This window comes from Megalobrama amblycephala, linkage group LG3, assembly GCF_018812025.1.
Source record: "Megalobrama amblycephala isolate DHTTF-2021 linkage group LG3, ASM1881202v1, whole genome shotgun sequence".
NCBI classification, from domain to species: domain Eukaryota; kingdom Metazoa; phylum Chordata; class Actinopteri; order Cypriniformes; family Xenocyprididae; genus Megalobrama; species Megalobrama amblycephala.
In genome coordinates this window covers 8,327,672-8,355,195 of record NC_063046.1, presented here as the reverse complement: position 1 = coordinate 8,355,195, position 27,524 = coordinate 8,327,672, and the positions used below count along the sequence as shown (strand labels likewise).

Genomic DNA, 27,524 nt, shown 5'->3' with positions numbered 1-27,524 from the left:
CGGCTTACAAATATATAGAATTATCGGTTATCGATATCGGCCAAAATTTTCATATCGGTGCATCCCTAATAAATAACGAAAAATGTGATTAAAAAGACTGTTAGGCGGTTTCATACTGTACATTTATGGAAGCTGCTCTCTCTCTGGATCAGTGGCAATGCGGATGCAGATTTAAAAGTTGCAGTGTGATCGTTGTTTCAAAGGTTAACCAAAGTCCCTGAAGTCTTTGATTTAAAGCCTGTTTCACATCGCAAGCGTCAGCGGAGTGTGCACGTTGTTATTTAGGAATAAGATCGCAATCTTTTAACGGTTAATCATGCAGCTCTACTGTACATTTTCAGCATTGATCATCCCTATGGGTTCTTTCCACCAACACTTACCATTACAAACTCAATCTTTTGTTACGATCTTTAAGACTTCTGGCTTGCTGTAAGAACTGGTCAGCTTTCCTGAGCTTCTCCATTGCTGCATTGAGCAAGACCTCCGGGGTCGCTTCCCCCTTTATTTCTGCCTCTTCGCTCTGTCCAGCTGCGATTGCATTCAGCAGCTCTCCCGTCTCTTCTATCTCAAAAGACACTTTGCTTTGCAAGTCTTTCACGTCACTCCCATGTCGTTTAATTGCTGTATCTTTTCCCTTGCTTTCCACCTTCTCTGCGTTCTCTGCAAGGAGGTCTCCTAGGGATGCGGAGCGAGCCTTGGAAGAATGCTGGAGAGGCACTGTGATCAACAGGGTCTTGTTGGCACAATGGCTCTGGGCTGGATGTGCATTGAGGACTGAGGTCTCTGTGGTGGTGGACGGGGTTTTTAACGATGGCTCCTCCAGACTCTCGGCTTTGCAGTCGGATGGTTCAAGATCGTCCTCGCTGATCTCCAAATCTAGTACCTGGGAGCTTCCTTTGAGCTTTGCGGATGGTGCCGTAACTTGGTCGCCAGTCTCAGACTCTTCCCCCGAGTGTTGACCACTGTCTAAAGACTTCTCCTCCAACTCTTCACTCGATACATCACCAACAGCCTCAGTTTTGGGTTCTGGAATCGTCAATTTGATATCGTCTGTTTTTGAAGCCTGCTCCGAAGACAAAATGGCAGTGTCGGTAAGGACAATTGGGTCACTTTGCGGGGGAGCGTCCTCATTTTTGGAAGGTGCCTTGAATGGCTTCTTCTTGGGTGGAGCAGGAGGACCGGGACTCTTTTTTACAGATTCAGGCGTTGAAACTGTAGTAAGATTAAGGTGGTGAGGTTCTACTGAGGTTGCGACTTCTCCAGTGGTATCTGAGGCTTTCTTTGCTTGTTCTTCACTTTGTTCTTTAGATGGCAGAGTGGGTGAATCCCACATCACTACTTGGGGTTTCATTACCGCTTTGGATACAACAAAGTTCTCTACCTCTTCTGACTTGCTCTGGTCTTCTTTCTCGTTTGAAGCTCCATTTTTCTCTTGAGGTTCTTTTTCCTCTGTTGTGACTGTGGCTGGTGTTACTGGTTGGCTGGGCTTCATAAGTTTGGATGGAGGAGTAGGGGGCTGGACGCTCTTGGCAGAAGGGATTTGTTCAGAAGAGTCAGTGCTATCTTCTTCAACCTCCACTTTACTGTCCTCCTCAACAGAAGCCCCATCAGCAGAGACGCAGGGTTTAGAATCCTTTGACGGAGGCATCGGTGGCGTAAGAATCTTCTTTTGCGATGCAGCTTCTTCATTTTTGGGCTCATCCTCTTTATGGCTTTCATTAGGTTTGTTGTCTTTCGATGGCGGCATGGGTGGCTTTATAACGTTCTTCTGGGATGTGGACTCTTCATCAGCGTCCTCCTCTGGAATGCTGTTCATTGTCACAGTCACAGAAGTTTCGGTTTGTTTAACCCCTTCTGTATTCAAGCCATGAGTTCCATTCGGCATGGTAACGTCACCATCAAGGTCCAGTCTCAGTATTCCATCACTGGAGACATTCGCAACCTGTAAGAATAGACAGAACAGTACATTTAGAGGATATAGGATTCATAATACATACACTAGTATTCAAAAGTTTGGGATCAGTAAGATTTTGTTTTTTAACACTTTTATTGAGCAAAGTTGCATTAGGTTAAATCAAAAAAATGACAGAAAAGACATTTATAATGTATTTATATAGATGTATATTTCAAACAAATGCTATTCTTTGAACTTCCTATTCATTACAAAATCGGTTTCCACTAAAATATTCAGCAGTGCAACTGTTTTCAACATTGAAAATGAGAACAAATGTTTCTTAAGCAGCAAATCAGCATATTAGAATGATTTCTGAAGGATCACGTGACACTGAAGACTGGAGCAATGATGCTGAAAATTCAGATTTATATTTTAAAATGCATTTTAAAATATAATAAAATAGAAAAAGTTATTTTCAACTGTAATAATATTTATAAATATTATTGTTTCCACTGTTCATTGTTCAAATAAATGTAGCCTTGGTAAGCATAAGAGATTTCGTCAAAAACATTAAACAAATCTCAATATTGCATATTTAATTGTGCATGTTCAATTCCTTTATTATATCTTACATTATGCTGCTGTGATGCCTAAATTAACTTAAATTGCATTTATAAATTTATTAAAAGCATTTATTTTAGTTTTCAGTATATTGTTTTTAATAGTTTTAGTCAAATTATAGAATTTTAATATTAGCCAATTATTGGCCAGAATTAGTGGTTGACCGATATTGATATATAAGTTTATATTATATATAGTTTGGGATCGGTAAGATTTTTAATGTCTTTAAAAGAAGTTTCGTCTGCTCACTAAGGCTGCATTTATTTAATTAAAAATAAAATAAAAAACGTAATATTGTGAAAAATTATTACAATTTAAAATAATTGTTTTCTATTTGAATATACTTTACAGAGTGATTTATTCCTGTGATCAAAGCTGAATTTTCAGCATCATTACTGTAGTCTTCAGTGTCACATGATCATTCAGAAATCATTCTAATATGATGATCTGCTGCTCAAGAAGCATTTAATGTGTACAACTGTACAAAATATTTGTGTACAATATTTTTTTTCAGGATTATTTGATGAATAGAAAGTTCAAACGAACAGCATTTATTTTAAATATAATCTTGTTACATTTTAAATGTCTTTACTGTCACTTTTGATCAATTTAATGCATCCTTGCTGAAAAAAATATAAATTTCTTTAAATTCTTCTCAAAAAAATAAAATAAAAATTCTTACTGACCCCAAACTTTTGAACGGTAGTGTATAATGCTACAGAAGCTTTGTATTTCAGATAAATGCTTTCTATTCATCAAGGAACCCTGAAAAAAAGTACACAACTGTTTTCAACATTGATAATAATAATAAATGTTTCTTGAGCAGCAAATCATCATATTAGAATGATTTCTGAAGGATCATGTGACACTGAAGACTGGAGTAACGATGCTGAAAATTCAGCTTTGATCACAGGAATAAATTACATTTTAAAATATATTCCAATAGAAAACAGTTATTTTAAATTATAATAATATTTCACAATATTACTGTTTTTACTGTATTTTAAATTAAATAAATGCAATCTTGGTGAGCAGATGAAACTTCTTTTAAAAATATTAAAAATCTTACCGATCCCAAACTTTTGAACGGTAGTGTGTGTGTGTGTATATATATATATATATATATATATATATATATATATATATATATATATATATATATATATATATATATATAAAAATGTGAAGACTTAAATTGCAAAAGCCTCTAAAAGCCACCTCAGTCAAAAACAAGATAACGATACTGAGTGAATGCTCTCGGCACACAGTATGTATAGAAACTTATACATAGGAATCTGATAAAAATGCTAATTTTCAAGAAAAATGTCAGATGGAAAAATGTCAGGCTTTTGCATCTTAAGTCTTCATATATATATATATACATTATATATATACATATATATATATATATATATATATAGTCCATCCTGCTCTCTAAGATATCGGCAATCAAATAACCAATATCGGTCGATCACTATCCAGAACTGCATCTATGCATCGCTTATTATTCTCCAACAGGAATAATAAATGTTAAGAAGGCTTTATTGCATGTGTGAAACAATTATATCGTACCTCCTTCATGTGTATCCTTGTTGGCGGTCTTCTTCCTCGGTTCGCCTTAGGTCGGGTCCGTGTAACATGTTCTAATGAGGAGCCTTCATCAACTGTTACCTGAGATATAAAAGATGAAAAATAAGAAGCTAAATTAGGGTCATTCACACAACACAATGTATGGATTAGTACGTTCTTTGTAATTTTTTATTATTTTTTTTTGCATGGTATGACCCCATTTATATAGAAGTGTCTTCAAATAAGACAGTAAAATTCAACGGTACCTCATCAAATATTTTGTTCTTTGCCTTATTGATTCCTTCACTAAGTGCCTTGATCCAGGCTTCTTTCTCCTCAGGAGTTTGTGCCTGAAGTTTGACATCTTGGACCTAAAATGAACACAACAAATTTAGATGAAGTCATAGTATGAGTGAAACATTGCACATGCTAATCCTATTTTACTTTTCTTTACGAAATAAAATTATGAACTAACTACCCTAGCTGGATTCAATATCATGTTGTCTGCACCTAATATGGTGGATCACATGCATTACCCGCCAGACCACTTTTTAACAAATACATTCAGTACTCTATGAAGATTTTATCAAATATCCGATTTCTGTTTTGCATTGAACATCCCTAAATAACATCATCAAAATGAAACAGGAAAATACAGTCTCATGTCCCATAGTTAGGTTTATATGAAGTGTGTCTAGCATCCTGTATTTCGCCAGGCTCAGCATAAAGTGTGTTTCACCCTAAATGAAAAGATTTATGTTCTTAGAGCAGGGTGTGCCTAAAATATTCATAAAAAAAAGTGAAACAGGAGGGTTTGGATTCTCTTAAATCTTTAATCTCTTTTCAAGAACTACAGTACGTGAGGTTTAATTATAAAATAAAACACTAGGCTGTGGCGTCTGACTCATTCAGCTGGCCGGTCACAGTATTCAGAAGAGGAAAAAGTGACATGCTGGTCTGGCTTCTCTTTAAACACACACACATTTTCTCTTCTAGAAGTCTCTTGACATCTGCTGAGCTCTTTGCAGTTCGCCAACGCTTCGCTCTCGTCATCTGTTAGTAATAACGCATATTTCGCCTGTTAGGTATCTTCCGCATTTCTAACGTACTCTCCCCACCTCCGAGATTCAGTGTGCTTGGATTCACGGATAGTAAACACCGAATAAAGAGATTATGCCAAAGAATATTTACAGAATAAATGAGATCATTTTGTAATAGATATGAGCTCAATAGAGCAGTATGGCACACACTGTGTGTGTCCGAAGGTTATGACATATCCCATTAGGATGAAGTCATCATTTACCATCAACTCTAATGCGGCAGGAAACAACGGTTTGACACACAGTAAAACAATCCAGCAGTGAAACTAATCCTTAGTCCACATCTTTTTGTCAAAATAAATTTAAAACGTTCAATGCCGTTAAAACTGTATCTGGGTCAATTACGTGACATTCTTTTTCACGCGTTTATTAAATCCGATGGCTCCGTGAGGCCTCCGTAGGGAGCAATGACATGTCCTCTCTCAAGATCCATTAATGTACTAAAAACATATTTAAATCGGTTCATGTGAGGTCAGTGGTTCAATATTAATATTATAAAGCGACGAGAATATTTTTGGAGCGCCAAAAAAATAAAATAAATAACGACTTATTTAGTGATGGCCGATTTCAAAACACTGCTTCAGGAAGATTCGGAGCACAAATGAATCAGTGTATCGATTCATGATTCAGATCGCGTGTCAAACTGCCAACGGCTGAAATCACGTGATTTTGGCGCTCCGAACAGCAGATTCGATACACTGATTCATAACGCTCCGAATCTTCCTGAAGCAGTGTTTTGAAATCGGCCATCACTAAATAAGTCGTTATTTTGTTTTTTTGGCGCACCAAAAATATTCTCGTCGCTTTATAATATTAATATTGAACCACTGAACTCACATGAACTGATTTAAATATGTTTTTAGTACATTAATGGATCTTGAGAGAGGAAATGTCATTGCTCCCTACGGAGGCCTCACGGAGCCATCGGATTTCAAATAAAATATCTTAATTTGTGTTCTGAAGATGAACGAAGGTCTTACGGGTGTGGAACGGCATGAGGGTAAGTAATAAATGACATCATTTTCATTTTTGGGTGAACTCACCCTTTAATAATGCAATTCATACAAACAATGACTTCAATACAACTCTTCGATTATTAACATGCTTTCAATTTCTGTATTAAAATGCATTTCTGTGGGGCTTAACATTACATTATAAGTTGGTGAAACCATCTGGAACTCTCATTAAAAGATGTAAAAAAGATGTGTCAAGGTCAGTAAAAAATTTCAGATAATTTGAACTTTTTATGTCGGACAGTGTTGAGAGTAGTTCAGGCTGTCAGACGGATAACAACTAGAACACTTTATGATATTCAGTGGACAGTTGCATATACTTAGACACTATGTTAAGACTGTGTCTAACTAGTATGACAAACTAGCAGTTAGACAAGTGCTAATCAGTCTTAATTTTCCAATTCAAATCAGACCATTTCATGTAACTGACTTTAAATAGTTGAAGTCTTGAAGAAAAAAACCTTTCAGACTAGTCTACCGACCACAGGGAATCAAAAATTGAGGATATTTGACAAAAGATACCTTTACTTTGAAATATATATTTGAAAACAATGACTACAGGTGATGATAAACGTGGCAACTTTATGAGCGATGTTGCCGGTCAATGATGTTTGGGCACTTTCCTATTGAGAATGGGCAAAAAATTTCTATCTGGATTGAAATTTGTTGCCCATTCTCAATGGGAAAGTGCCCAAGCAACATTGACCGGCAACATTGCTCAAAAAGTTGCCCCGTTTATCATCACCTTAACAAACATCTATACCTATTTGTAGGGGTGTGACGAGACCAGTATCTCACGAGACGAGACGAGACTCGAGATTGAGTTCACGAGACGAGACAAGATGGCGAAATACATGACTAGAAAAAATATTCTGCAGGTGTATTTGAAATGTTTTAACTAATCATTTTGTAATGAATGTCATTTCAGTTCTACTTTCTGAGTATGAATTATCATATGCAGTAAAAGACAACAATACTCAAGTAATGTAAAAGGTTTTGCCACTAACTCAACTGACTGACTTCCCTCCTGTATGATTTCAGTCTCTTCAGATCTTACTGTACATGAATTATGAGCTTCTACAGCTTTTGACCTCCTAACTGAACTCCTCTCCACAATCTGATCACAGAAATAAAAACAGTATAAATAAAAATGGTAACACTTTACAATAAGGTCTCATTTATTAACATTAATGTATTAACCAACATCAACTAACAACGAGCAATATATTTGCTACAGTATTTATTAATCTTTGTTAGTTGATAAAAATAGTCATTCATTGTTAGTTCATGATAGTTCACAGTGCATTAACTAATGTTAACAAATGAAACCTTATTGTTTGTACTAGTAAATAATAAGAAGAGAAAACTGTTATTCATTTTTATGGTAACACTTTACAATAAGTGCAACCATAATCGCACTCTCTCAATATTCAAAGATCAAATAAGACCAAATTTTTCTTTGATACAGAGCTGAGAGATGGTTACAACTACACTGCCCAGCCTAAAATAGCTTTCATATTGAGAGATATCTGTATTCATCAGTGAGCCGCTTTCAAAATGCGGGGTATTGAAATCACGTTTGAATGCGCGCGCGCGTTTACTTTCACTTTTAAACGGTCGCGCGTACTCTGTAAATATGGAGCGACGGCGACCGTTATCCAACTGAATTAAATGTTTTTTTTTTTATTTAAATACAAAGCAAAACGACAGTGGAGGCAAAATGTAAACGTAGCGGTGGCATATTCTTTCCTAATCATCCTAACACTCTGTCATGGCAACATCACGAGACTACTTTTCGCCTCGACGAGAAATATCGTCTCAGTTTAGTCTCGCGAGATCTCGTGCCACGAGATCTCGTCACACCCCTACCTATTTGTATTTAAAGGGTTAGTTCGCCCAAAAATGAAAATTCTGTCATTTATTACTCACCCATGTGTCGATCCAAACCCGTAAGACCTTCATTCATCTTCAGAACACAAATTAAGATATTTTTGATGAAAGCTGAGAGCTTTCTGACCATTCCATAGAGATCCAATGCAACTACCACTTTCAAGGTCCAGAGAGGTAAAAACATCATTAAAGTAATCCAATAGGGCTGCCCTCTACTAAAAATTTTCCTGGTCGACTAGTAGTCGTTCCTTTTAAGCATTAGTCGACTAATCATACATTTATTAATTAACTATATAAATCATAATAATGAGCCTTTGATGCCTACATAGCCTAATCAGCGTTCTATAAGCATGTTTCATACGGATTACATAATCTGAGAATATTTGTTTTCCATTTGAATTGGTTCATTTAAAAGTAGACATTTTGCTTTCTATAGATTTTCATGTCTGTGAGGCAAGATTACACGGAGTTTCGGTTCTTTTTTTTTGGCACGCTCAAGTTCACAGAGAGAGATGGTAGAAAGCGCACCCTGTTTGCTTTCCTTATTTTACAAAAGCACAAGGTTTTGTTGTTATTGTGAGTGCACACAAATACAAGTAGAGTATTTTAAGTACAAGTGACTTTAATGATGTCTTTACTACCTTTCTGGGCTTGAAAGTGGTAGTTGCATAGACTGTCAATGGAGGGTCAGAAATCGCTCAGATTTCATTAAAAAGATCTCAATTTGTGTTCTGAAGATGAACGAAAGTCTTAAGGGTGTGGAACGACATGAAGGTGAGTAATTAATGACAGAAATTTTATTTTAGAGTGAACTAACCCTTTAACAGTGTTGTTATTGTTAACTAATACTATTAAAAACAGTTTTTGTTAATTGAAATAAAGTCGAAATAAAATAAAATGTAAACATTAGATGAAAAACAAAAATTAGAAAATGTAAACTACAATTATTTAAACTAAAACAGAAATAAAAAAACAGAAATACAAATATTTAAAAACAAAAACTAATAAAAATCACTAAAAAATTACTAAAACTGAAAATATAAAAAATATTAATAATACTAAAATAACTCTGGTATTTAAAGTGTAAGAAATGTTAATAAGCCAGTTATTAAATCAAAACATTATCGAAAATGGATAGGCTAATTTTTCAAAAAATCAACATGAACACAGAGATTACATCTCAAAAAACTTGGTATAGTACATTTGTTTTTCCTTTCATCATCTCAAACATCCTTATTCATCAGTGACCCGCCTATATTTTTACACTCTATACAGTCTATGGAGGAAAATCCACTTTGCACTAGAAAGTGAAAAAATGACGGTTTGCGGCTGTTTTGATATACCACAAGTATTTGCAAGGTTATACAGGAAATCATGCCTCTGCCTTTTGAATTTATAAACACTAAAACAGGAAATGACGCTCTGCTAAAGGTTGTCTTGGTTAACATCTTTAACCTCATTAAAGGAGTCTTTTAAAAAAAAGAGTGGAGACTTAAAAACGCGGGCTATGAAACTTTTGTGGTGCTAATCGTGAAGTAACATCCCAAAAATATAGAGAATGAATTACTAACCCAAGGTAATGTATGAAAAATGTGAAACATGCAACAAGATATCCCTGTACCACAGGATGTTTATCAATTTTTATCTTGCATATTAAAAGTGTTGCAATATGTGACACAAAGTCAAGCACTACTCAGCTATTTTGAACATGCAACAGCTGACCTTTCACACACACTTTCTGCCATTATTTACAGTGACTTTGAAACCAGTGAAGTGACACAGAGGCATGAGTAACTGGCTCATCATTGGTCATGTGTCCGTTCAGATATGTGTCTGATTCATTAGACTCAGTACAATGACCCAGTGTGCCTCTAGTGCGTGCCATATTGAACTAATGACGTCACGACTGCAAGCCAGCCATCGACAACTGTGTCTTGCATTGTCATCCTAATGTGAGCCACTCTTTATATCTCATACAAAAGGAATGGTAGACTGATGCATTTGACGTGGAACTGTGCTGAGATGTTCATTATTACCTTGTTACCGCTCTTGGGGCTTCGTAGTAGTACCAGTCTGTGTTTCTTCTTGAAAGGACTCTTTAACTCGTGACAAGTTTCGTAGTTGTCCAAGTCCAGTTTCTCCAGGCATTTTGTTAGTTCCTGCACGACAGGGAAAAATTTTCTTATTTGTAAGAGGATAAACTATGTTTGGAAAGAAAATGAAACGCATTCTACGCAGCCCCTAAAGGGAGACAATAAAAGATGGGAGGAAAACATATATTTCAATGCTTTTGCGTTCTCTTGCAATTACATAGTTGGGTAATTACAGAATTGGTTCAGTCAGAGTTGGAAAAATGTGCCTTTTTCCACAAATTTTGTATGTATGCAATAGGGCTGAACAATGATTAATCGCGATTAATCGTTTGCAAAATAAAAGTCTATGTTTATGTAATATATGTGTTTGTTCTGTGTATAATAATTATGTATATATAAACACACACATACATGTATATATTTAAGAAAAATGTTATATTTATATATAAAATATTTATATTTAAATATAATATAAAATATATATATTTATTTATACATGCATATATTTCTTAAATGTATACATGTATGTGTGTATTTATATATACATAATTATTATACACAGAACAAACACATATATTACATAAACACAGACTTAGTAATTGTACAGTTAATTTTCATATTGTATTTTCAGAGAGTTTTGGAATATTTTTCCTCTCCCTAAATGTGTCACTACCGAAACGCAATAATAAATAATTTAATAAGAAGCGTTACATTGACTGATTAAGATTTTTTTTTTATATCTACCTTGTAAATATATATTTTTGCTGTTTTAAAAAAAAAAATGTTTCATAGGTAAATCAATAACAATTACAATTTTATCAATATTTCAAGTGTAATTTATGAGATTTGTTGTATTTTGAATCCAATCTTTCTTTGTAAAAGGCATAAAGTGTATCATATTGATATCAAAGTGAAGGATTCATTAGTTTGAATATACATTAAACCAAACACTATAATAACATCTTAGTCGATCATTCAATATACTTTATTTTTGACAAAACATCCCATGTTTTGATCGTGACTGCACATTATCGGTAGTGACAGTAATGTGTTGGAATCAGAATTTTAACTCTCATACTAAAACATATTAAAATACTGATGATTTGCATAACTGTACTAAAACTTTCTTTATTTCCCTCAAATAAATGATTATGTTCGCTTTTGTAACTACCAAAAAACTATGATGATATGTTTCGGTCATGACTATTTCGGTAGTGAAAATTTTAGATCTTTTTGAGCCGCTCAAAGATGTTAATCAGCACATGGTTATCTAGCACAGTTCTGAACAGTTGCACACACACAATGGCAAAAACACAAAATTTGATCAAATAACACCCAAAAAAACAAAGATGTCACAACAAAAACTTCACCAAGTTTCGGTCGTGACTGTTTCGGTAGTGACAGTTTCACATTTCTGAACAGTTGTACACACATAAAAACTCAATTTTATGGATTAACACCCAAATAAGTGTGCTTAATTGCAGAAAAAAAGGTGTTTGGTAGTGACGTTCCTTAAAGTTACACACAGATTTTCAGACTTTTGAACACATTTAACTCAAAATGATAGACCTATCTACTATGAAAGAGAGGCTATGAGAGGGAGGGACACAGGAATATTTCCTGATCAAAAATGTATTAAAGTGTGTTAAAATCAGTCTCAGACAATGGACTAAAACATACACTGTTTCGGTAGTGATATGAAAATGCGCAACACATTTTTTTTTTTACATAAAGTTTCATGATTTAAAAATAGACTTAAAAAAAAAAAATCTAAAATATATTTTTAAAAACAATGGAAAACATTGCAAAAATTATTTCAATATTTTCACAAGTTGAAATTTATTAAGCTTACTGATATTTTAAATATTATTGTGGGATTCAACAGAAAACATCTAAAATTTGAATACTTAAATGTGTTTTTTGGATATGGGACAGCAGTTTGCATCAATTCTGTAGAGTGGCCCATATAATTTGCAGGCTTCAGGGAGCAGTTATGAATATGCAATATTCACTTTTGGATGCACGCTTTCTTTTTATGTTCACTTTCGAATTCGGGATCACACATACTCTTTATAGAGAGCAGCGGTACTGACCACACATATAAGATAAGATATTTGTCAGTGATGTTCAGAATGTGTTGCTCACCAAATCCTCTGCCATCATCTTGTCAGTCTCTCCTTACTATCTTCACGTGATAAATGAAATCAGATGTACTGTAATGTAACCGACTACCGCAGCAAGCCTAACTACATCCCTTTAGGGTCTCCATGGAATGCATTTTCCAGGCCTTTCCGAATTCGGATTTAGACTTCAGGCACATCCCTAATTTGGAAGTTCATGGAGTTTTAGCTATGTTTCATTTAAAGGGATAGTTCATCCATAAATGATCATTCAGTCATCATTTACTCACTCTCATGTTGTTTTAAACCTGTATGACTGCCTTTCTTTCATAGAAAACAGTTAGCAGAATGTTTACACTGCATAACGACTGAAAATAGTCAGTATGACTTGTGCACTACATTTCAGTTTTTTGAGACTATTTTGTGTGCGTGTGTAAGGAACGGATCCAAAAATAGTATCACTGTGGTCATCATTTGCTTTCACTATGAAAAAAAGGAGCCTGGACATTCCCTTAAAAATAAAACTGTTATTCAGATGAAGGCTAAAAAGACGGTGGTGAGGAAATTACAGAATTCCCCCTTCCACAAACTAAAACTGAAACTATTAAAAACATTTTTGTTACCTGAAAATTGCCTTGGAAACTAACTGAAATACGTTTAGGCACAAAAAAGTCTAAATAAAATAAAATAAATAAATAAACTGAAATACAAATAAATTAAACAATTAGTAAAATAAAATAAAATTTCTTAAAGACAAAATGAAAAAATAAAATTTGTTCATTGTCAGAAGGGTATTGAGCTATAAAATGGAGTCTAAGAAGGAAAAAAAGACATTTAAAGGGATAGTTCACACAAAAATTAAAATTATCTCATGATTTACTCACACTCAAACCATACTAGGTGTATATAATTATCTTCTTTCAGTCAAACACAGTTGGAGTTATATTAAAGGTGCCATTGAACGTTTTTTTACAAGATGTAATATAAGTCTAAGGTGTCCCCTGAATGTGTCTGTGAAGTTTCAGCTCAAAATACCCCATAGATTTTTTTTTAATTAATTTTTTGAACTGCCTATTTTGGGGCATCATTAACTATGCGCCGATTCAGGCTGCGGCCCCTCTAAATCTTGCGCTCCCTGCCCCTCGAGCTCTCGACTATAATACAGTGCATAATCAAAGTTCACACAGCTAATATAACCCTCAAATGGATCTTTACAAGATGTTCGTCATGCATACTGCATGCATGCGTCGGATTATGTGAGTATAGTATTTATTTGGGTTTTTACATTTGATTCTGAATGAGTTTGAGGTTTTGCTCCGTGGCTAAAGCTAACATTACACACTGTTGGAGAGATTTATAAAGAATGAAGTTGTGTTTATGAATTATACTGACTGCAAGTGTTTAATAATGAAAATAGCGACGGCTCTTGTCTCCGTGAATACAGTAAGAAACGATGGTAACTTTAACCACATTTAACAGTACATTAGCAACATGCTAACGAAACATTTAGAAAGACAATTTACAAATATCACTAAAAATATCATGATATCATGGATCATGTCAGTTATTATTGCTCCATCTGCCATTTTTCACTATTGTTCTTGCTTGCTTACCTAGTCTGATGATTCAGCTGTGCACAGATCCAGACGTTACTGCCTGCCCTTGTGTAATGATCATGCGCTGGCCTATGCAAATATTGGGGGCGTACATATTAATGATCCCGACTGTTACGTAACAGTCGGTGTTATGTTGAGATTCGCCTGTTCTTCAGAGGTCTTTTAAACAAATGAGATTTATATAAGAAGGAGGAAACAATGGAGTATGAAACTCAATGTATGTCTTTTCCATATACTGAACTCTTGTTATTTAACTATGCCGAGGTAAATTCAATTTTTGAATCTAGGGCACCTTTAAGAGACTTAATTTGTGATTGTGCCTTCTTAGGGGGTGTTACGTCTTCACTCTTCAGGTAAAGGTAGATGTTTTAGTACACTGTTGTGATTGAATTTTTTCTGTGAAAAATTCTTTCACCAAAAACAACTCAAAACTTGATGACTTGATAAAGCATAGATGGCTAATGATGAATTGCATTTGGGATGGAAATCAGTAATGATTGAAACAAAAAATGTGTGCACATTATTCTTATTAGGACAAAATCCATTTCCATTTTCCATATTCCATTTCCATTGACTATTGTAAGCCAAAGTTATGCGTAATGTTAACTAACAGCCAAATAGCTACAAATAATAAATTGTTTTAGCAATCCGTTCCCAATGGATATACAATCAGGTCCAGCCTTTTTTCTTGTGCAATATCATATTTTACTCAGAAATACATCACATTATGGAAGTACAACAGGGTTGTTAAATGTTGAGGTCATGATTTAGCAGACTTACCTCATTCTCATAGACCTCAATCACGGTCCGGTCCAGCTGAATGTACCGGTCCTTATAGCTGCTCAAGAACTTCCCTGAAGACTTCTTCAACCAGCCCGCCTTCCCAGCTCTCCTCACCTCTTTGGGCTTGGCTGGCTCCTCTTTCACACCCTGTTTGTGCAAAGGAAGAAGGAAATCAGCATTTCTTACTGAACCAAAATTTCAGTTTGACTTGGCATGCTTTGAGATCTGAGTCCAGTGAGAGCATTCCTGAAATGGGAGGATGAAGTATGTAGCAGCTAGATTATCATTTTGGCCGGTCTGGGTTTCATGTGACCTTCAACACCTTTTCAGACTTAATAAAAGGGACGGATGATGCCTTATTTCCACATTTGCTGTGTTTCATTTTTCACAGCCTTCTCATGAGCTTTAAAGATCTTATCTGATTTTATCATTCAGCGCGTAATTACTGATGTAATGCTTGCTAAGGCAAATATTACTTTTTATTATTGTTTTTAATTTAGGGTTAAGGATTTAAATATACCTCTCACCTTTAAAATGAAACTTTGAAGGTGCAATATTACTTTTTTAACCCTTAACATGACATTGAAGCTGGTTTATTATCAGCAAAACTAAAAACTATTAAAAAGTACTTTTGTTAATTGAAATAAATCTGAAAAAAAAAATAAAAATAGATAAAAAAACTAAATGAAGACTACATGACAATTAGAAATGTTGCCTTGTTGAATGTTAAAGCACTAAAATTACTAATTGGAAATAAAAACTAAAACAGATATATATAGATAGCTACATCTATATATAGATTATAATGTTAGTAAATTAATTAAATTATATGAATCTTATAATTTATATAAAATAAATTATGTTTTACTATATAGAATACAGTTATTTTAAATTGTAATAATATTTCACAATATTACTGTTTTTTGTATTTTTAATATATATAGATACACACACACACACACACATATATATATATATATATAATATATATGTGTGTGTGTGCATAGATGCAATGCAATTAATCAATTTGACAGATTCATCGATATATAAATGAGTAGCTGAAAAATGTCTCCTAGTTCATTGGAGTTTAACGTGAGACCAAATATTCACTATAGGGTGTATATATATATATATATATAAATAATATTCACTCTGAGCCGGCCAAAACATGAGCCTGATGGACTTGATCTCAAGCCACTTCTTGGTAGTCTGTGCAGTGTGGGCAGAGCATTGTCTTGTTGAAAAATAACATCTGATCATTTGTCTTTAGATAGCTACTTCTCATTTGTAGGAAACAAGCCATTCTTAGTTTATCAAGCCAAATCTTGTTCTAACCATCATGACTACAAGAGCAAAAAGATACAGGCAAATGTAGCTGTACGCCTTTTGAATAAAGTTTGCATATATTCTTAAATTACAAAAATAAAATGCACCCCACTGCAGCTGTATTTGGAATTCCCAGGAATTTTCTATGCAAGGAAATTCCTCAGGATGTCTCTTTAGAGGGTCATCGAGCTGTTTTTCCACTTTCACTGGGCCTTTGGAAAGAGCAGCGTGTGCTAGAGAAGGTGCAGCTGTCTGAGGGAGGAAAACGTGGAGAATAATAGGAGCAGCACAGTGCCAATTGGGACTTTCTCACACTGCCGGGAAACCAACACGGGCGACAGGTCACTCATGCCCTCGCAGTGTCTGTGCTGAGGGAGGGGAATGGAGCGTGAGGGCGCCTCTTTGTTTTTCTCGTTCTGTTTGTGTGTAAATTGGAGCAGAGCGCATGGCACATCCCATCACAACACAACCCGCTCGCTGGAGAGAGAGAGAGAGAGAGTCTTTGGGTGGGACGGAAAAATCTATACTGTAAAAAAAACAGAGTGGAGCCAATTTGGACCTACAAAGTAGAGGGCATTCGAAAGCAGAGCGAGAGCATACAGTGTTTTAAAATGCATAATCAAGCACGAAATAAGCCAAGACATGCATTAACCTCACTTTAGTCAAACAGGAACTCGCAGTACTAGATGAGATAATTTAAGAATGCGAGAAGTTTCATTAGTGGTGTCTGCAGCAGTATCGCTTTTGCTCATACAAGCAACAAGTACATTTTGTCACCCCACACACTAGTGCTAATGTGAAAGCGATTATATGTTATTTTCACACGGTGGCCGATAAAATGAGCCAGAAAAATTGACCTTCTATGCCCCCTTTACAAGATGTAATATGTATCTGGTGTCTCCAGAATGTGTCTGAAGTTTCAGCTCAAAATACCACACAGATCATTTATTATAGTTTGTCAAATTTGCCCCTATTTGGGTGTGAGCAAAAACACACCGTTTTTGTGTGTGTCCCTTTAAATGCAAATGAGCTGCTGCTCCCGCCCCCCTTTCCAGAAGAGGGAGGAGCTTTAACAGCTCACGCTTCAGTTGCTCGACAACAACAAAGCTGGAAAATCTCACGCAGCCAATATGAGGATTGTCAGTAACGGTGTTCAGCCTTACATTGTTCAAACCGGAGTCGACACTGATGGAGCTAAAGCAGCACAACATGGCCCCACCCCCTTTGTTGTGTGTTCTTGGGGGCGGGGTTTATGTACATTTTAGGGTTAGTGATGTCACTAACCCGGGAAGAAGCTTGTTGTAGTCCCTACCAGCCGTTTGTTGTAGTCTCCCTTTGCATTGAACTTTGAGTGTCATAACTTTTCAGATGTTGTTTATGGTCAAACAGCAACATTACACACTAACTAAAGTTAAAAAAGTTAAATTATAATCAACCAACCCTTTAATGGGAGGAACTCAAGCCCTATCTAGGAAGCAGAATCTTATAGAGCCTTAGTTTTGGGATCTTCTGACTTAAAAGCAACCGCCTAGTAACAGGCTTGGAAACACTTCAGAAAAAAGCACTCATAGCAACACCTGGAAAATCTCCTAAAACACACAAGCAATGTGGCTGTAAGTACAGCAAAGTATTTGACAAATTCATTTTTAATTGTTAAATTGGAGAATTTTTACTTGATCACAATCAAGGAAAGCACACAAATTTGCAAATAAAGGAATAATAATAATATTAATTTATTTTAAAAAGTGTCTTTAAAAGGTAGCTTCTAAAGGTGGTTTACATAAGACAAAGCTAAAAAATATATAAAAATAACAACAGAATAAAAGTTATATTTATATTATTTATATCAGTGGTGAAGCTACGGGTGGGGGTTGTGGTCCACCCAATTGGTCATATGAAATAATTTAATAATAACAATTATAATAAACATCATATCACACTATAACTTTATTTATTTAGTTCAAAGAATAATTAAATGCAAGTCTGCATGGTCAATCAGGCAGTTTTCTACACTAGTTACCTGCAATTGTTACCCTAAAGTGCGATTGCTACCTGATTTAACCCATAAAAATTTGTTTTGTTGGTATAAATTAATGTATATAGGTTTGTTCAGTGATGTTAAAAATATTGTAACATTAAAACCAGTTAATATACAGTAGATATTAACATTTTTAGATTACCACTATTTTCAGTGCAGTTTTCCCTCATATCATACGCTTGTCAAAATGACACATTTCGTCAGTTTCAGAGCTACCACAAAAACGGAGGTTCAAACACAAAATTCTAAAGATGGCTGCGTTTTTCAATGTGGTGACAATTTCCACTGAAACAGGAAGACAGGACGGGACATATTGAACAGCTCCTCCTCTAGCGTTTTGTTTATATCACAGCTCGTCCAGAGCTGTTGAACTCCGTAAAGCCTCAGTTCCTTCTAATCTCTAACAGTTTCTCCTCCTAATCTCCTCCATATCGCTTTAAAATACAGCATTCTGTGCAGAATTCAAATGGGTTTGATATGTTTTGTGGTCATATGATCCGCTTTGTGCTCTCTGGTCACTGGACCGGAGCAGACTGTGTGTGCAGCGGTGGTTTGCATGACGCTAATGTGAAACCAGACTTCATTCGCCTCAATGGAAAGCATATTTACACCATCTGAATCGTCCCCTATCCCCTATGTAGTGCACTATGTGCCATTCACCATGCAGAAAATAGTAAATGTGTGAACAAGTTACTGATTTCAGCTGCAGCTTCAGCGTCTATTTATAATGTAGGGGGCGGGGACGCTGCAGATTCTAGAGAGCATTTGATTGGACAGAAAATCTGATGAGAAGCTGAAGTGCAGAGTGATGTCATCAAAACCATTGATCCATATTGGCGGAAGTGATGAGATTTAACGCTTGTATCTTCTAAATGTGAATTTTGTCATTGTTTTGGAGCACACTATCTTATAGATAACAATAGGGCTAACATATTCATAGTAAAAGCCAAAAAACTTGATTTCATGGGGACTTTAAGGTCTATAATGTATTTTATATAAAACATGAAGAGACATTTTATTGTTTTCGCCATGCACTGTAAAAAAAAATATGATCAATAAGTGATGGCAACATATATTTTTACATTACTTTAACTCATGAAAATAATTTAAGCAATTTCAACTTTCTTTTATAAGTAAGACAAGATTAAACTTGATTTTGAAGTCAGTTTTTATTTGATTATACTTGATTTCAAGCAGCAATAGACCTGAAGTTGAAATAAGAGGGGGGAAAAAATTAGAGTTGTTTTTAATAGGTTGTTGTTGTTGTTTGCTGTTTTGAAACTTTGAACTTGAAACTGTGTAATTAATTGTGTAAAAGTAATTAATAATAATAATTTTAGAAAACTTCTTTAAAGTTTGTTAGATTCTTAAGGCAGTTTACATAAGTCATGACGACAAAAAACAACACACAATATATAATAATTAGTGCTGTCAAACAATTAATCGCATCCAAAATAAAAGTTTGTTTACATAATATATTTGTGTACTGTGTATAATTATGTATATTTAAATACACACACATACATGTATATATTTAATAAATATTTGCATATATATATTTATATAACATGCCCGTAGGCAGGGGGGGTTCGGGTGGTTCGACCGAACCCCCCCTCACTGCCAAAGGTCCAGAATTTAAGTCGTTTTTTTTTTTTTTTTTAATGTGATTATTGTCATCATTGTTTTAATCAATGCTTGTGACAAATATTCTGGGTTGCTGTTTCAAATTAATATGATACATTATTGTAGCTGGACGTGTGTGTGTGCCGCGCGTCCAGTTCAGAGAGAGTTCTCGCAATACACTTTTCAAAGCAACGGTGAAGAAGCATCGCCTGAATACTTGGGTAAAGTTGGTTTTATATTCGCACATTCGGACTTCTGATAAATTCAGACTTTCCAATAAATGTGCAATAAATTAATGTTTGCGAATTTTAAGCAGCGACATGATATTGACAACCAACGATTGTCAACTTACAACATTTTTCACAGTCGATCAAAATAGGCAAGTATTGTTTTAATGGCATATTTACTTGTGAATGTCCACTGAATGTCTAATGTAGTGTGATTAACAAGGCTATTGAATACGGATGTCCGAATGTGCGAATATAAAACCAACTTTACCCAAGTCGCCTGAATGATGGGGGGTAGGGTATAGCCTACTGTGCTCGAAGAGTGAACTCAAGAATTGCTCGCGCAAATGCGGCGGCGCGCGCTGCATATTACTTTATTAACTAAAGCGCAAAAGAAGCTATGGGCATGCACCATCGTTATTATGTTGTAAATTAAGTCATGAAATTACCAAACATGTGATTAAAGCTGCCTCAAAACTGTGCATGCCTGTATGTATTTGTTGACATGGTTTTAAAGATTGTTATCCAATTTGTTGGCCTTAAAACGTCTTAAAATGCATATACTTACACCAAGGAAATCAAAATTTTCTCGAGGGAGCATGCCCCCGAACCCCCCTAGCATAATACATTTTGTGACCTCCGTAAATATAAAAACCTGCGTACGGCCCTGCTTCTTTTCTATCTAACGAAATCAAAGGTAATCATGTATTTCTCCAGTTGTGCGCGCTTTGGGATTAAACTTTTTATGCACTGTCTGATCAATGTGTGAAAATAAATGGGAGCAATAAAGCGGTTGAATGTAAAGGTTTGTTCTATTCAAAAAACATCAATAACTACCGATTGATCTTGGCATTTTATCTAATCTATCTATCTATCTATCTATCTATCTATATATAGCATAAAAAAATAAAAAATGGTACATGAGGAAGCAGAAATGCAGTAAATATTTTAGGTGCATCAAAAAGCGTGCTCGTCAAGATACCAGCAGACAAGCTAATCCAGCACAAATTAGTCCATAAAAGGTCACCAAAATGAAGTATTTGAACCTCATAATTAAATAGAAAAGGAGGAGAAAAACTGCAAAAAGGTCCACTTTTTGAAAAAAAGAACCCCCCCTTTCAATAGGCTGGCTACGGACCTGTATAATTAAAATATTTTATATACAAGTATAACAATTTTTGTACATTTTATGTAAACAAACTTTTATTTTGGATGTGATTAATTGCGATTAATCGTTTGACAGCACTATTAATAATATAAAAATAAAATAATAATAAAAGCTTCTTTAAAAGTAGCTTCTTATTGCAGTAATCATAAGACACCGACATAAAAACAATACACAAGTGACTTTCAGACACTAAAATCTACACTTCCAAAATGTTCCAAAATGAAAAAGCATCAAAACTGGATTCTAATGCAGAATATGCTAGAAGATACATGCAAAAACTCATAAACTACTGCTCTGGAGGATTGTATGGTGAGGCACACCTTAGCCATCATGGGTTTCACATACAGTCAAAAGGCACAGAACTCCATCTGGGTCAGATATCAGAGCCGGTGCTGTGCGCTGACCTGGCCGCTGTCAGCTCACCACACATCTAAATATGAATCATCTGTGCGGTTCTTCTCTAACCTCACTGCGATCGAGACTGACAGAGCGACTGAACTTGTTCAAAGACTCACACTGCAAACTTTGGCGAGCATTAAAACTTTCCATGGAGCAATAACACTTCTGTCTAAAAGAGAAATGGAACGTTGTCCGCTCAAACAACTGCTGCAATAGGGTTGTAGTATATCTGCAAAATCTCCATCAGGGAAGTGTAAATCATGTATGCCAATCAGGGAAGTATAAAAGAGGAAATAGTGACCGATGTTATAGATTTTATGGGAATTAAGTATTCTCGCTATACTAGTTTTTACCAATAGCTTAACAAATAGGGTTGAGCAGGGACAACTGTCAGTTTGAAACAAAGTCAAAGCAGGAATTTGCAAGTGCTTTCGCATCTTACTGGGTGCATGGTGTGATGTAGCGGCTCAAACTCAGGGCTAGAATGTAAAAGGATGCCCTGCATGAGTTACGACCATTGAAACCTTGAGCAAGACACCAAATCCCAGGTCGCCCTCAGCTTCAGACCAGTTCACTGTTCACTGAACGTCTGATGCATTTTGCACACAAACATTTGAAACACATAGTAGCAATAGCAAATAAACTAGATATATGCATTTGCAGAATTGTGTATTCAGATTTTTTTATGGCTGAAAAATTACCATTACATACGTTTGGAGTTGTTAAAAAATGTTTTTAAAAGAAGTGTCAGATTAGCTCATATAGGCTTCATTTATTTGATTAAAAATACAGTATAAAATATAGTAATATTGTGACAATTTAAAAGAACTGTTTTCTATTTTAATGCATTTTAAAATGATCAACATCATTACTTCAGTCTTCAGTGTCACATGATCCTTTGTGAGTATAGTCGGTTATGGTAAGCAGTAGAGAAAAAGTGTCTTAAAGTGACAGCAACCTAATATTCCTGCAGCTGTCTGTGTTTTAATGTTAATAAAACTACAAAATCACTCCCTGCTCATCACTGAATAATGTTTTTGTAACTTTAATAAGGATTAACCTTTACTTAATTTACATTTGATTACTTTATTCAATTTCTGTACCTGAAAACTACTGTTAGACCTACCTGAAAAACCTGAAAAGCACTGATTATTTCATTTGAATCTTAGTTCTATTGTATTTATTTATTTATTTGTTATTTTGTTTTTATGGCGCACCAAAAATATTCTCGTCGCTTTATAATATTAATATTGAACCACTGTACTCACATGAACTGATTTAAATATGTTTTTAGTACATTAATGGATCTTGAGAGACTAAATGTCATTGCTGGCTATGGAGGCCTCACTGAGCCATTGGATTTCAACAAAAATATCTTAATAATTTGTGTTCTGAAGATTAACGAAGGTCTTACGGGTGTGGAACGACATGAGAGTGAGTAATAAATGACAGAATTTTCATTTTTGGGTGAACTAACACTTTAATGACGGTTTACTTGTCTTTAACAATGTTTTAGATTTATATTAGTTATAGTATTGAAAATAGAATCAAGAATTGTTAAATTTCACTGGTATCTAAAATATCGGTTGTCATAACCTTATTTATTACAATAAAAGGATACATGGGTCAAAAACCACAATAACTATTTTATTAATTTATTACTTTTTGTGGTGGGGCCAGTGAAAAGTCACTGAATCGAATCAAAAATCGAGAATCGAATGCATTGAGATTCGGAATCGGAATCGAAACAGGACATCTGAATCGATACCCAGCCCTATTATCAATGTTGAAAACAGTTGTGCTGCTTCATATTTTTATGAAACTGGTATTTTTTAGTTCAGGATTCTTTGACGAATAGAAAGTTCCAAAGAATTGTCTTTTGTAACATTATAAATGTCTTTACTGTCACTTTTGAGCAATTGAACGCATGCAATAAAAGTATTAAAAAACTCCAAACATGTAACAGTAGTGTATTATTTTTTGGATCGACAGAAATTCTGAATATTCTACAAATATTTCTGCTAATTTCTTTTTTACACTGATGTGCAATTGTTTTAACAACTTCTTATTGTGGTATCAACCATTTCATATTCACCAGCCCCTACATATCACATAAAAACCAAATGAACAGTGCTTGGTCCTTTTATATAGTGGTGGAAATGGGCGGTTCTTGACCTAAACAAGCTGCAAAGTGATGCAGACGTCATGTTGATAGTGAAAATCTAAATGAGTAAATGTGCTCTTTTACTGTTGCCACTTCTAAATGTACATGACAAGCTGATAAAGAAGAGATGAGCCTTCATAAAAATAAAAACTGTGAACAGTGAAAAGTATTTCTGAAGTATATGAACCACAGATGCAGTCCCACAACAACTAAAATTTACAGTGACCACAACAGCTGGTCTTTGTCTTAATGTCACATTAAACTGGGAATGTTTTTCCATGCTGTCATTATGTTCAGATAAATATGGCATCAAATTGGCTGTGATTTACAGGCTGCCATGGATTCCTTGACACAAACATCTGTCACTATTCATCTCGACTCAACTCAGGACACTTCTGCTCTAATGAATGATGACCAAGATGGCACACTAATGTCAAGGTAATGCCGTCTCTCATCATATCAATGCTAAATAAAGATTCTAGCTATGTCTGTGTACGCTACATATTAACAATGTGGGTTTCGGCTCTGCCCTCCAGCACCACTGACCAGTGTTACTTCCTCATTTCAGTTAGCATTTCCTGAAACTACTTCTTCACATAAGAGGATCTTTCTGACAGAAATCTATACTTTTGTTTCACTTATAGTTAGTTTAAAACACAATATAGAGACAGACAGACAGACAGAGGGAGATAAGATAGATAGATAGATAGATAGATAGATAGATAGATAGATAGATAGACAGACAGACAGAACGACAGACAGATAGACAGATAGAAAGATAGACAGACAGAGAGATAGAGAGATAGATAGACAGACAGAGAGATAGAGAGACAGAGAGATAGATAGACAGACAGATAGAGAGATAGACAGATAGATAGATAGATAGACAGAATGACAGACAGATAGATAGATGATAGATAGATAGATAGACAGAATGACAGACAGATAGATAGATGATAGATAGATAGATAGATAGATAGATTAGATAGACAGAGAGACAGACAGACAGATAGACAGATAGATAGACAGACAGAACGACAGATAGACAGATAGATAGATAGACAGACAGATAGATAGACAGAACGACAGACAGATAGATAGATAGACAGATAGATAGACAGACAGATAGACAGATAGATAGACAGAACGACAGACAGACAGATAGATAGATAGATAGATAGATAGATAGATAGATAGATAGATAGATAGATAGATAGATAGATAGATCAGGATAAAAAAACATGCCAATACTATCTATCTATCTATCCATCCATCTATCCATCTATCTATCTATCCAGTTAACAAACACAAGTCTTGACTTAGAGGGGCGTTGGATGCTGCAAAAGTACTTCACTTCCTGGTACTGATCTACATCATCTCGGTCTGATGAACAGAATATTAAAACTTTTTAACAAACACTGATTCTGTTGGACCTTTTTTCTCCAGTGCACAAAGACGCTTCAAATAAACAAGTGATGCAACCCACCATTTTAACACTTAGTTTCCGAGAGAGAGAGAGTAACAGTATCAGCACTGGACTGAGTCAAAGTTAAAGCAAGTTTTACTTCACGTCGCCAATAACGAGGGTTAAAAGTTGTGACTTGTTTTAAATAAAGTTTGTTATGCACTTTTGTAAAAGACCGAAAAAGAAGCTATATGAAATACTCACATCTTCCATGATATAAAAACAAAGATCCCGTTATGCGCAGAAGAAAACGCTCGACGCAGGACTTTATCTCGGGTTAAAACTGTTGATCTCTCTTCGTCTCAACTTTCTCACATCCAACATGACGATGAAAAACAAGGAACTGTGTATGAGGCTGAAATCTAACGGGACTCTGCTGCTCTTTTCCTCTTTCGACTTCAGCAGTTACAAGTTTGAGGCTTGACAAAAAAAAAAAAAAGTTTGGTTTCCGGTAAGTCACCAAAGCCTCTGCCGCTGCCAAGAGACACACGGCCGCGTCTCACGACACATGCGCTGCCTATCTAGATAGCCTTGGAACGCCAAGAATTCGATCTCTAAGCTCTTGGTCTCTTACACAAATGCTTTGACAGGCGTAGTGTGCGAGGTATAAAATGACATTTTTGAGGGGACAGACTTTTAAATATATATTGCATATATTTCGATTAATCTCGCGCACCATTTGGCGCCCGTAGCTATTTTGAAGACGCTTTAAACACAACACTAAAGACTTTTTTGAGATATTAATAATATTTAAAATTAACAATACGTTGTAATGAATTACAGTATTTATGTTTAGTCGGTTTTATTTATATAGATCAGTGTTCCCTCCTGAAATAAATAGCGACATGCTGTAATTACCGTAAATAAAGCTAGGCTTGATGTCACAACGATCGGTCTACCCAGCGCCGCTACAAGTCAAACACACCTTAAACGGTTAGTTCACCCAAAAATGAAAATAATGTCATTTATTACACCTGTAAGACCTTCGTTCATCTTCGGAACACAAATTAAGATATTTTTGATGAAATCTGATGGCTCATGGGGCGTTCACACCAGACGTGACTTGCGCGAATAAATTGCGCATAGTTGGAAAGATGCATCGTACAGCGATGATAATTTTGTCCTCCATTGTTGTTTCAGATTTCTGCCTCCGCTCGCTACGTCGTAATCATGTCACTACTAGAGCAAGCTCCTGATCGGTTAACACGGTGCGAAAATTCGCCAAAGGTCAGAAAGTCAAAGTTCGTCAAACACCCGAAACGCTCAATTAAAAACATATTTAAATCAGTTCATGTGAGTACAGTGGTTCAATATTATTATAAAGCGACGAGAATATTTTTGGTGCACCAAAAAAACAAAATAACGACTTATATAGTGATGGCCGATTTCAAAACACTGCTTCAGGAAGCTTTAGAGCGTTATGAATCTTTTGTGTCGAATCATGATTAAAATTAACAATACTTTGTAATTAATTACAGTATTTATGTTTAGTTAATTTAATTTATATAGATCAGTGTTCCCTCCTGAAATAAATAGCATCATGTTGTAATTACCATAAAGCTTTCGTATCGCTCTCGCGGTACTTTGATGTCACAACGATCGGTCTACCCAGCGCCGCTACAAGTCGAACGCACCTTAAAGGGTTAGTTCACCCAAAAATGAAAATAATGTCATTTATTACACCCGTAAGACCTTCGTTCATCTTCGGAACACAAATTAAGATATTTTTGTTGAAATCTGATGGCTCATGGGGCGTTCACACCAGACGTGACTTGAGCGAATAAATCACGCTATTCACGCGTAGTTGGACGCTTGAACATTTTGAGTTTACTCGCTTCATTCGCGCGTGAAATTCAGTTCAGCGAATAAGCTCAATTTGCCGGCTTTAGCTAGCTTGTAGTCTCAATATGTGTATATATATATAGCTCAAATTGAGTAACGAGTGTTTTTTTTTTTTTTACAACTTACCATATTGTCCGACCTCCTCACTCACTTTCTTCCAAGCAAGATCCTTTTTATTCCGGTTTCTATAAAAGTACAAAGATGTATCGTACAGCGACGATGATTTTGTCCTCCATTGTTATTTTTTTTTTGATTTCTGCCTCCGCTCGCTACGTCGTAATCACGTCACTACTAGAGCAAGCTCCTGATTGGTTAACGCAGCAGGAAAATTCAGCAAAGTTCAGATTTTTCAACTCAGGCGTTTCACGCAAATCGCGCGTCAAATGCCCGAAACGGTCAATTCGTGCCGCATCAATCGCGCCGCCTCATTCATCCGAATCGCGCCGCAGGATGTCTGTTCGCATCTTTGCATTGACTTAACATGTAAATCACTTGCGCTTAATGCTTCATTCGCGTCTGGTGTGAACGCACCATCAGTGATGCCTGCATAGCCAGCAATGACATTTCCTCTCT

At 35.4% G+C, this 27,524-nt stretch overlaps 1 protein-coding gene across 1 annotated transcript; it reads right to left on the bottom strand.

Annotated features, from left to right (window-relative positions):
• On the bottom strand, nucleotides 1-25,647 carry plekho2 (pleckstrin homology domain containing, family O member 2). The gene is made up of 6 exons (XM_048183695.1): nucleotides 25,314-25,647; nucleotides 14,697-14,846; nucleotides 10,124-10,246; nucleotides 4,351-4,455; nucleotides 4,088-4,186; nucleotides 1-1,942 (listed from the first exon to the last, which is right to left on the bottom strand). Exons 1-6 carry the CDS (start codon nucleotides 25,320-25,322, stop codon nucleotides 383-385), a joined length of 2,046 nt encoding a protein of 681 aa, XP_048039652.1. The 5' UTR covers nucleotides 25,323-25,647; the 3' UTR covers nucleotides 1-382.
• Nucleotides 25,648-27,524: the final 1,877 nt, after the last annotated feature.